The 12,556-nt window shown below is 41.9% G+C and overlaps 1 protein-coding gene across 1 annotated transcript; it reads left to right on the forward strand.

The window, feature by feature from the left end:
- The first annotated feature begins 1,487 nt into the window (after nt 1-1,487).
- LOC139313909 (vomeronasal type-2 receptor 26-like) lies at nt 1,488-10,765 on the forward strand. Its single transcript, XM_070939393.1, has 5 exons — nt 1,488-1,778; nt 5,698-5,955; nt 7,220-7,438; nt 9,228-9,291; nt 9,861-10,765. The coding sequence occupies exons 1-5, from the start codon at nt 1,488-1,490 to the stop codon at nt 10,763-10,765; spliced, it is 1,737 nt and encodes a 578-aa protein (XP_070795494.1).
- The last annotated feature ends 1,791 nt before the right edge of the window (nt 10,766-12,556 follow it).

Below are 12,556 nucleotides of genomic sequence, written 5' to 3' on the forward strand. Positions count from 1 at the left end.
AGATACTATTAATTGTATATTGTGGTGAAAGCAGAAATGGTTAAGTTGTGGTTTGGAGGAATATATGGGGGAAATTATTTGGTTTATTATTACTGGTAAATATAATTAATTGATTTGTAAGAAATTGGATTGCATGGAAATAATTGGAATATTCATGTTCATATTGATTAAAATACAAAAAAGATAGTTATAACTAATTGATTTATATAAATATGTTGAATTTGTATTAAACAATTGTAATATTAAATAATTAACCAATGTGAGGATGGATATAAAAATAGATGACAATGGGAAGGGGTATAATATAGAATAGAAGGGAAAAATTGAATTTGATTAAGATTAGAGAGAAAATACATTGTATGTTTGTATGTGTGATTGTCTAAAAAATAAAAAAAAACCTTTTTTTAAAAAAAAAACCAAAGAAGGTAGGTGCGTCTTATACTCCGAAAAATACGGTAACTATTGCTAAGCCAATAGGAAAATTCTATGCGACTACCAGAAAAACAGTAATTTCTAATGTGCCCCCTATGGATTTCTACCTACAAAAGTCTTCCGAGATAAAACCTGTTTTGATTATATGCTCAGAGTTCTCCCGGTGGGGACAGGACATGTCACCTTGCCTCGTCTTGCAAAGAGTGAACTCTGGAGTTTGCTGAGATTCAGCTCGTCTTATTTTCCTCTTTGGTCACAGCCCAAACAGAGGTAAGGGGTAGTATGGTTGACATACGTTGGTACTGGGGGCATCCAAGTGGCACAGTCTCTCTTTAAAGTCCTGGTGATATTTCAAGTGCTACCTACAAATTCATCTTCTTCACAAACATGGATTTCTGATCTAGGAGGGGAGAAGAATGGCTGGGCTGCCTCTCCTCCTGCTGCTGCTGCTGCTCTTCTGGCTCCTGCCTCCAACTATTGCTAAGAGGGTGCAAACTGGATGTGTGTTGACCAACCCTTTACACACTACGAGAGACTTTTACAGGCCTGGTAATTTCATCATTGGTGGGAATGTTGCCCTGAGAATTGCACTTAAAATCAACTTCCAATCCTTTCAAAAAGACCCATCTCTACTTCTGGAGAATATTTTGTAAGTTTCACCCAGAGGGGAAAGATGTAAATAATTATTTGCTTTGCTTTATATTCAGGGACTCTTTTCAGAAATATTTGTTCTAGTGATGTTTGCCATGTCCTTGCCTAGTTCAGATCTTTGTGCTTTTCTCAATAAAGAACCAAACTCATAAAACTCATAAAATCTTTCCAGATGGAGAATTCTTGATCAGGAAGCAAATAAACCACCAAAAAAGTGAGGAGGGGCAGCACATTAGAAATTCTGCAAGTGAAGAAGTTGACTTACAATATGGTGGAAAATTCAATTTTCACTTGTTGATTGTTGTAATCAAATTTCAAAGGACATTGGGGGAAAAAGCAGGATAAACTCCATCAACACACACAAGCTCTCCTTAAAATTTCCCCAATGATTTTCTTACTGTAGAATGATACTCAAGAACTACCAGCAGTTCAGAGCCTTGGTGTTTGCAGTCAGAGAGGTCAACAAGGATCTCGTTCTCCCCTCCAACATCACCCTGGGCTTCCACATCTATAGCAATTCTCAGTCTGAGGTGGAGATTTGCTCAAACAGCCTCTCCCTGCTCTCCACCCGAGACCGAATGGTTCCAGGTTACAAATGTGACATGAAGGACCCTCTTCTCTCTGTCATCGGAGGTCTCAACCCCAAATCCTCAAGGCTGATGGCCTCCATCTTCAACCTCTACAAGGTCCCACAGGTAAGAGACAATATGAGGTAGACAAACAGCAGAAGCACACACAGAAGCCCAAGATGATAGCCTAATGAGTTTTGGGGGGCAAATGAGCAGTATATGACCTAGAGAATCTGCACTATAGTTGAATTTGTTTTTATATTTTATATGTCAAGATATGTTTTTATTGACCCAAAAGTGTTAGGCAATGAGATAATTTTGACATACTGTACTTTCCAAGAGAAATTCCTTCCTTCCTAACCTATTCTTCATAAAAATGTAATCATCCATTCAGAGCAGCCTATTCTCCGTATACAGTTGATGAATTGTGTCCTTATAAACAGTGGCTGTTCCTAAGAAGGCAAGAAAATTAAGCTTGCCACTCAAAGTGAGACAGCCTAACTGGTGGGACAATAATCCACGTCATGGTGGCCCCTAAAGTCACCATAAAATGTTAATCTATCAAGAATCTCATTTTCTCCAGCTTGGTGTTGGCTTTGAGTTCTCTCAGGGAGACAGAAGAGTTTATCCTTCCTTCTTCCAAATTAATCCCAATGAATTTTTTCAGTATGAGGGTTTAGTCCAACTTCTCCTCTACTTCCAATGGAACTGGATTGGGCTGGTGGGCCCTGAAGATGACAGTGGAGCACGTTTCATCTCATCTCTGGCATCAATGCTCAAGGAGAAGGAGATCTGTTTGGCTTTCACTGAAATATTGAAACCAAATTTTCTTGATCTTACAATTTTGAAATTACTTCATATTGTGGATAAGTGGGCAAAAGCTGAAGTGATTGTTCTGTTTGGAGACCCCAATAGTATTGCAAATGTACAGGTGGCAATGAATGTCCATGAACATTTGAGAAAGACATCATTCTGGAAAGTTTGGATCTTAACTTCCCATTGGAAACTTAGTGTGGCGAGGAACAAAGACTTATTGAACGCAGTAAAGCCCTTCCATGGGGCTCTGCATTTTAGGCCCCATACTGGGGATGTCTCAGAATTCAGTCATTTCCTCCTGTCTTTAGACCCCTTGAAGCCACAAGGGGACGTCTTTCTCCCGCTGTGTTGGGAAAGGTTGTTTGGCTGCAGGTTCCATAATCCAGGCAAAAGGCTTCCAAAGTGGGTAAAACCATGTACAGGAAAGGAGAATTTGCAGAATCTACCTTCTTACGTTTTTGAAACAAGCATGGAAGGTGAAAGTTACAACATCTACAATGCCATTTATGCTGTAGCACATGCATTGCATGCAATATATGGATCAAGAGTGCAACCAACCATGATGAGGCTTGGCAAGAGGGTCTCCAATGTCCAGCCATGGCAGGTAATTTCTGTGAGTTCTTATCTAGTCCACAGATCCTTAGAGAGGAAGCTTCCCATAGGCATTTCTTGAATTATGGATTAATATCTTTATGGTAGAAGGAGAAAGGAGAAGTAAACCAAACCAGTTGTCCATAAGATCCACAGAGGAAAGATTTTCCTCTAAATACTTGAAAGGTCTTCAGTAATTGCCTGAGTTCAGGGGTGACCATTCCAGGAAGGGGGTTTCAGCCCAGAGCAAGATGACAATCTGGGTGTTTTTGTGCAAGATATGCAAAACATGCAGGTCAGGTGAAGTCTTAGTGGACATATTTGCAAAGATAGATAGCTAAGATAATTTTATTGTCATTGTTTTCACTGCTAACACATCAGCCCACATTAAAAAAGAAATTCTGTTCCCTGCTCTCGAGAGAAAGTGTACATCTACCCAAACACATACATAGCACACATATACACATGCTATATACAGACATAAATATATACCTGCACCATACATATATATGTCTATGGAGATTCTTTGTCATCCAAAGGTGCTTTTTTTTCAAAGGCAACTGGACTTTCTGGTTTTTTTTCTTTGAGGACGTTTTGCTTCTCATCCAAGAAGCTTCTTCAGCTCTGACTGGATGGTGGGGAATGGAAGGATTTCATTCCCTGCTATCCACTTCCATTCAAATCCTTCCTAATCCTCATCCTTCTTGGATGAGAAGCGAAATGTCTTCAAAGAAAACCCAGAAATTCCAGTTGCCTCTTAAAAAAAAAAAATCACCTTTGGGACAGACAGACAGACAGACAGAAAGACACAGACACAGAAATAGACACACACACACAGAGAGAGAGAGAGAGAGAGAGAGAAAGAGAGAGAGAGAGAGAGGTAGAGGTAGAGGTAGAGGTAGAGATATTGAATACAAAGCAGAAAGAGGAAACTTGAGTGTTCATAAGGTTAACGCTATATGGAAGAAAACTGTGACTGAATGTCAGCCTCAGCATTTCTGCTTCAGCTGGACGGCTGACCAACTGTCCACATTCCTGATGAATGACGCTGCCAGACGTGTTGCCACCTGACCTTTGGAAGACCTTTGGATTGGCTGTTGATTTATGAACATGGGGGGGGGAGAAGCTTAGTAGATGCATTTCGCGCGTTTTGCTCACTTCCAGCTTTACCCTGGGTTGTTAATCATTTCATATTCAGTAAAAGTACCAAATTCTTCAAAATGCTTGAGTTTGGGTTTTCCTTTCCTGGATACTGAAGGAAGCATACCTGACATTGAATCTGGATGTTCTGCTTCGGATACCATGAAGCCCCCTCCCTGAAGGTAACAAGGAAAACAGGTCATGTAGAAGATGTGTAGGCTCCCAGACAATCCTGTGCTGCTCAAGCATCACATATGTGCTCTATCCTAGATAGGAGGAAGTGAACTACCGATGATTTTTTTCTGCTGTCCTCACCACTTTCTGCATTGCCTTCCTGTCTGAAGCAGTACTGCTTCCAAACCCACCTGTCCTCTCCCAGTTCATGCAAGTAGCACTAATGAGGGACTTAGTAATTTTATTTCTGAACTAACTCTCCCAGAGCATTTTCCAAAACTCCAGGTCAATTTCTCACAGATTGTAGGAGCCCAAAAATAGTGACCTCAGTGACCAAATGTCTCCCAACAAGGGCAACAGGAGTTCCCCGATGGAGCATGGCTAACAGAGGCAGTCTAACTGTCAGAACTGCCATCTGACACTGAGGTTCACAAAAGTTAGCTGCCAGTCTGCCGTAGACTAAAGGGGTGGGGGTTCAGAGCTGGATAGGAGAGTAAAAACAGACACATCATCATACCTTCCACAGACAATAAGTCAAGGTTAAATTATGGAGGTCAGAATGTAACGGCTGACAGCTCACCAACTAGCCATCCAAAACAATTTATTAAAAGTTTATTGGACAGAATGGGCCTTCAAAGGGGAAGAACTGGGAACAGTCTGACTGGGGAAAAATGAACGGGAGAAATTTGGCACACAAATACTTAGTTCTGGCTTTGCTTTACTGTAATCCACTTGGCTTTTAGTAAAAGTATACCTTTCACTACACCATGGAGTTGAGGGTTTTTCTTTGCTAACAGACCAAGTTGGGGCAGGTCTGACACTGACATCTGAAGCACAGGCAACACGGAAGCAGCCAGCTAGCTGCAAAATAGTGAGGCTAAAGGGTGAAGCAGAGAAGAGAGAACCGAAAGTAGCAAATCAGAAAGGACATCAACAGTGTGGCTGAATGGTTCCAAATAGAGCAAGGAGCAGGTCTCCCCAAGAAAATTTGAGTCCCAGGAAGGAAGTTGAGGCAACAAAGTCCTCCTTGAAGAAAAGTCATATTTCATGGCATGGGAGGAAGATGCCAAGTAGGAGCAAAAATCCAGAGTTGCCATACTGAAAAATGATAACCCGCTCTACTCACTTAAATCTTTCCTAACCAGAGCTTTTCATTAGGAAGAACAAGGCTGCTTCTTAGCGAGTCACCTCGCTGATCTCCACTGTGCCTCTCAGCGTTCTGCTCTCCTCATCCATGGATCAAGTGGGGACAACAGCTGTTACTCACCAGAACTGACCCACTGCCGCTGGGCCTCATTGACCTCTCTCTCTTCTGCTTGCCAAGGCACTTCTCATCCAGTCAATTGCTCACCTCACTTCTCAAAGCTCCCATGACAGCATCCCTTTCCACCAAGGAGCCCTCCGCAATTTCCAGACCTCCTACTCCACTTCTTTTGGCTTTCAGGAGCTGTGGTGGCCCTGTCAGCCCCGGATCCATTTTGATCCTCAGGGCTGCTTTGGAAATGGGGGGAGGGAGAAGGGAGTGAAGCCTGAAGATAGTCACAACAACATTCCATCCCCATGGGACCAAGGACACTTGCGAGTACCTGGACAGGCGTTCCTGGACTCTGGGTGACTTGGGGATCAGGGGTATGATTGGTGCATGTGACAGGCTGAGGGTGGACAGGGGCAGGGATTGAGTTTAGCTTAGGGGTTGGGAAAATGTGGGAGTTTAGATTCGGGTTTTCCCAGGCGTGCCAATATGACTTCTCTATTAAAGACTTTGAATAGACTGAATTGGAGTGGACTTTGGTTGTTTGATGAGGAGTTTCTTGCAACCCTGACAGGCCCAGTGGTTAGAATGCAGCATTGCAGCCTGACTCTGCCCATGGCCAGGAGTTCGATCTTGACCAGCTCAAGGTTGACTAAACCTTCCATCCTTCCCAGGTCGGTAAAATGAGGACCCAGATTGTTCGGGGCAAGAGGCCGACTCTGTAAAGTGCTTAGAGAGGGCTGTCAAAGCACTGTGAAGCAGTATATAAGTCTAAGTGCTATTGCTAGAGCTGACCTTTCAGCTAAACGTTAGACCTCTGGAAAGTGAAGTGACAAACCAGGCAGGCACTTCCTTCCACACACACACACACACACACACACACACACACACACACAGAAAGATCCACTTCCTTCCTTCTGCTCTCTTAGACTATCTGCTGGAGAAACCAGTGGAATTGTGCGAGGTTGTGATAGAAATGAATCATCCTTAAAATGCATCGGTCATTGATGAGGCCTTGGGCCAAAATAAAAATTGAATGTGTATATAGCCAAATATTAGAGTGGTGCAGTGGCCTAGAGGTGGAGCTCTCGCCTCACAATCAGGAGGCTGTGAGTTCAATCCTAAGTAGAGGCAGATATTTCTCTCTCTGGGCACAATGAGAATATATCTGTTGAAGAAAACTCCACATTGGTGTCAGGAAGGGCATCCGGCCATTAAAACACTTAGCTCCATTCAGTTGCCCAGGCTCCACCCCACAAGGGACTATGGGGTTGTTAAAAGACGATGATGATATGGCCAATATTACAGGACCAAAATTATGCAATGAAATGTGAGGTGTTGCATTAGAAACTATGTATGCAAAGTAGGAATCAATCTAGAAAAACTGGAATTGAAGAAGCCATGATACAAGTGTCCAATGATCAAGAGAATGTGTTGTCATTTTGGGAATGGAGTTCAGTATTTGATGTTACTCCTTGATGCTCAGATCTGCAACAAGGGAAATTCTTTAGCTTCTCAGTTACAATCCCACTTCTCAGGATGATGGTCATTTGGCTTTCTGGCACTGACTCTGATGTCTGTAGGTCTCTTTCAGATTCTTCCCTATCTGAGGAAGGTCCAGTTCAACAACAGTGCTGGAGAGGAAGTCTCCTTCTCAGAAAGCGGACTGGGGTCTGCTCGTTATGATCTTCTCAACTGGCTTTTCCTCCCCAATCTATCATTTGTCCCCATGAAGGTTGGGCAAATAGATCCCAGGGCTCCCCCAGGCCAGCATTTCACCATTAACTCTGATGGGATCACCTGGGCCACAAAGGTGAGTTGAAAGGAAATCTTATAAATTCAGGGAAGGCTTCATTCTCCCCCTGGAGGGGCAGAACATCCTTCTAACTGGGAAACAGCTCCCTTGAGTCAGAAAATATTTCAGGAATTTGATGTAAAAACCGCTTTAAAAAGCTTAACACATTTGAGATTTTATTTCTGAAAAGTCCACGTTGAGGGCAGGATGGGGAAGAACTCCTGTTTGAAACACAGATTTCCTTTACTTTTATTGATTTTCCTTTAAGATACTTAGTGAACAGTACATTGTCTGGGTCCATTTACTTTATACAAAATCTTGGTAACAATGATAGTATTAATTAAATATACATAATAATACTCTTTCAGCTTCTCAGATTTACATATACATTGAATTATAATGTATTCTATTTTGTAGCAGTATACAAAGTAGTGTTTTTCCAGTTTCCACTTTCTCTCTCTTATTACTAGCCTCTGATACAACAATTCCCATATTAAGAGGTATTATGCAGGGGTGAAATCTAAAATTTGTTACTACTGGTTCTGTGGGCGTGGCTTGGTGGTGGTGGGGGGAGGGGGTAATGTGACTGAGTGGGCGTGGCCAACTTTTTTTTTCTACTTTTAAAAGCATTTTTTCTACAACCTTAAGAGGCAACTCAGCTGGGATCACCAGAGGCTTTTAAAGGCATTTTTTTTCCCTACAGCTTCTTTGGCCAAAGAGGTTGCAGAAAAAAATGCTTTCAAAAGTAAAAAAAACAGCCTCTGATGATCGCGCAGCTCAGCTGAGCATGGGGGAGGGGTGCAGGGATTTTTGCTACTGATTCTCCGAACCATCCGCCGCCATCGCTATCGGATCAGGCGATCCGGTCCAAACAGGGAGCATTTCACCCCTGGTATTATGTATCTATCCATCATCCCTTATTTTTTACTTTTTAAGTATCCATAATAGTAGTCTTAACTTCTAACATACACATATTAACTATAATAGCTTCTATCATATAACAGAATGTATAATAACATTTTCCCAATTATTAGTGTCTAGCTCTATTTTTAGTCTTTGATAAAACATTTTTTTTTTAAAATTTGATTTATATGCCGTCCTTCTCCAGAGACTCAGGGCGGCTTACAATGCGTTAAGCAATAGCCTTCATACTTTTGTATATTTTATACAAAGTCAGCTTATTGCCCCCACAAACTGGGTCCTCATTTCACCTACCTTAGAAAGGATGGAAGGCTGAGTCAACCTTGAGCCTGGCAAGATTCGAACCTGCAGTAATTGCAGACAGCTGAATGTTAATAACAGGGTGCACTAAACCACTGTACTATCAAGGCTCTATCAAATCCCATATTAAGATGCATTCCATATCTATCCATCATCTCTTGCCCTTTTTAGTATTTCCTTTTAGTATTTCCAGGCCGCCATCAAAGCAGGCAAGAATGATTTCCATGGACCATTCCCATTCAGCTGGATCCTCACAATTCTTTCTTTCAGAAAATCTGTAGCTTTTTTTAATGTCACAAGCCTTCCTTTGCATTCTGAGGTCCCAGTTCCAATCTCCGGCATCCATTCATGGGTCAGGATTGCCAATGGCCTGAATCCCCCTGGAGCTTATTCCCCTAGTTGGCCCTGGTAAACCATTTCTTATGAAGACCTTCAAAGATGGAAACAGAAATGTAGAAATAGACAAATGAAGTGTATTTATTACTTAGGCCATCTCAAATATTTCTCTTTTCTCTTTCAGAAGGTGCCCTTTGCCAGGTGTGGCATGAAACGGTGCCAGGCAGGAGAGAGGAGAAGAGTTCCAGAGGGCAAGGAGGTCTGCTGCTACCAATGTGCCCCTTGTCCAGAAGGGACCATCTCTAATCAGACAGGTAGAGCAAACTTCTAATGTTGATCTTCCAGGAAGTCATTCAGTGTTAATTTTGGCATCAGTTTTGATAGGATGCTTTACATGCTTCAACATCTTCAAACTTTTCAGCTGACCCTCTCAGTTCATGAATTTAAACTGTACTATCCCACAGGCCACTTTTCATGCTCCTCAGAAATGTAATATGGGATAGTTTTGGGGCCCAATTCATAGGCTCCCTACTAGGCTTTCTACTCCTACTTTTACATCCCATCAACCAGCTGTCAATCTTTTTGTAAAAGAATGGGATGTGAGATTCAAGCTTTAGTTTCTATTAAGGACTCTTTTATCAGAACATTCGATCTCCCAGGAAATTCATAGACCTGTTGGGGACAGAGCAGATCCATCAATCTATGTCTATTAATCCTTCCCTGCAAAAAAGTTTGAATGGGTGGATTTGAAGCATAAAACAGAGAGGTTGAGCCAGAGAACAGATCCGTTTTTCTGGCTAACTTATTCCCAGCATCGTCAATATAGATGGATGATTTACCTTTGTTGATTCACCATGAAATGCACACTGACTCTTGATTTCAGATGCCGCTCACTGTGACCCCTGCCCAGAAGATCAATATCCCAACAAGGACAAGGACCACTGCATTGCCAAGAAGATCCACTTCCTCTCCTATCAAGACATCCTAGGATGCACTTTAGCATCTCTAGCACTTTCTTTATCTGTGATCACATCTGCAGTCTTGGTGATTTTCTTTAAGCATCACGACACACCAATTGTCAAGGCCAACAATCAAGTTCTCACCTACATCCTCCTGGTCTCCCTCCTGCTTTGCTTCCTCTGTTCCTTTCTTTTCATTGGTCAACCAGGGAAACTTACCTGTCTCTTCCGACAAACTGCTTTTGCCATTCTCTTTTCCCTTGCAGTTTCCTCTGTCTTGGCAAAAACTGTCATGGTGGTTCTGGCCTTCATGGCCACCAAACCAGGGAACAAGGCAAGGAAACTCTTAGGAAAACCACTGACCAACTCCATTGTCTTAGCCTGTCCCTTGGTCCAAGCAGTTCTTTGTGCCACCTGGCTGGGAACCTCCCCACCATTTCCCAACATGGACTTCCACTCCTTGGTAGGAGAGGCCATCTTGGAATGTAATGAAGGCTCAGCTTCGATGTTTTATGCTGTCCTCGCCTACCTAAGTATTCTAGCCCTCATCAGTTTCATGATAGCTTTTTTGGCCAGGAAATTGCCCAACAGCTTTAATGAAGCCAAGTTCATTACTTTCAGCATGCTGGTCTTTTGCAGTGTTTGGATCTCGTTCCTCCCCACCTACCTGAGCACCAAAGGGAAGTCCATGGTGGCCGTGGAGATCTTCTCCATCTTGGCCTCTGGGGCTGGTCTCTTGGCTTGCATCTTTTTCCCAAAATGCTACATTATCTTACTTAGGCCCCATCTGAATTGTAGGGAAAATATAATGAGGCACAAGGATCTCTGATCATATTATTTATTTATGAAACAATTTATATTGCCACCTAATTTCCACACAGGTAACTCCAGCTGGTTTACAACATTTAAAATCACAACATAAAAACCCATTAAAATGCCTTTATGCAGGGATTGGGAGACTTTATTTTGATTTGGGATATTTTTCAATTTGATCTTATTTATAAAATAATTAAGGAACTGAGAGAAGACCTTGTCCATTAAACAATTGGAAATCAAGTGATGTGAGTAATCACAGAATGTCTGTTAATCTGCAATGAACACCCTATTTTTTTCATTAATGTTAGTTGTCCCAAAGATCCAAAGATCAATTTGATAATAAACATTGATATTATATACTTGGATATTAGTTTCCAAAATGACAGTTTCTCACTTCATTAATTTTAATGAAAAGCATATTTAAGAACATGTCGGTGTCAGGTCCCATATCTTTCTATTGGGAGGCTGGCATTCTGGTGGGAGGGAGGAGGATTGGAGGGATCTCTACAGGAAGTTTCTGTTTCCTGCAATGCTGTGCTGTAGGAGGGGTTTTGTTTGCACTGCTTTAAATTGCTGTTTTTAAGTAGGAAAATTAGTTCCTGCCTAGACCTCTTGTTATCACAAGCCTTTCAATAAAAGCTCATTTTGGGACAACTTCAAGAGTCCTGCTTTCTTGGGGAGTTTGGAGAGGCAAGATCTTACAGTTGGGTTTGTTTCACTCTCAGTGTTTTTAAGCTTGTTCCTTTCCATTGGTTCCCGAGGCTTTGCTGAATTCCCTACTGACTTTTTGTTTCAATTGATTATTAGAGGTTTTTTTTAATTAAATGAACTACATTGTTTTATTCTTTATTAATTTACTAGAGAAACATTATTAATGGATAAGACCATGTGAAATGGATATTGATGGCTGTTTCCTACTCCTGCTATTCTTAACATTTTTGGCAATTGTTATGAAGAAGGAAGTTGGATGGAACAATTAAACAATGAACCAGTGGAACAAATTGCCAGAACTGGAGGCCTTTAGGACGAGACTGGACATCCAGGTGTCAGAAATGGTGTAGGATCTCCTGGTTGGGCAGGGGGTTGGACTAGATGACCCTCAAGATCCTGTTCAAAGAAATGTCCATCTGAGTTCAGTTCCAAGGGGGGGAGAAAGACACTGGAGACATGGTGGCTGATTGGAAAGATGGTTTAATGGTGGACAGGACCACGTGGTTTGAGGTCCTGGGCAAAAAAGCACATGGGGGGGGGAGAGAGAGAGAGAGATTTATACCCTCTTTTGGGCTTTGAACTTACTTCCTGTTCCTGTGTAAGAAATGTACTCTGATTGACTGTCAGACTCCCAGGGGTCAGGGCTCTTAGCTAACTTTGTAGCCTGTCTGTGTCCCAGGCTTGGTTGAGCCTTGCTAGGTGATATAATCTTCCCAGGTGCCATGTGGTGAGATGGGTAGAGGGCTAATCCTATCATGTCCTGAGGGCCATGTCTTAATCCCATCACCTTGGAGCTGAGGGGGAGGCAGGGAGCTGCAGGAAGCTGTTTTGTCTTTAAAAACATGTTTCTCCTTTTCTCATCCATGGAAATATAATATTCTGCTTTTTTAATATTTCCCAGAATATTTCATTCTCCTAGGAGGGGGGTGGGTGCTAACTTTCTACACTCCCTTCCAACTCTGTTATTCTATTCTATTCTATTCTATTCTATTCTATTCTATTCTATTCTATTCTATTCTATTCTATTCTATTCTATTCTAAATCATTTATCCCATCAAAGGATTGGTGTTACTGCTAGTGCTTTCTTTTTTTT

The sequence above is a fragment of the Pituophis catenifer genome, unplaced genomic scaffold, assembly GCF_029215685.1.
Source record: "Pituophis catenifer annectens isolate HBS135680 unplaced genomic scaffold, rPitCat1.0.hap2 SCAF_1, whole genome shotgun sequence".
In the NCBI taxonomy this organism is placed as follows: Eukaryota; Metazoa; Chordata; class Lepidosauria; order Squamata; family Colubridae; genus Pituophis; species Pituophis catenifer.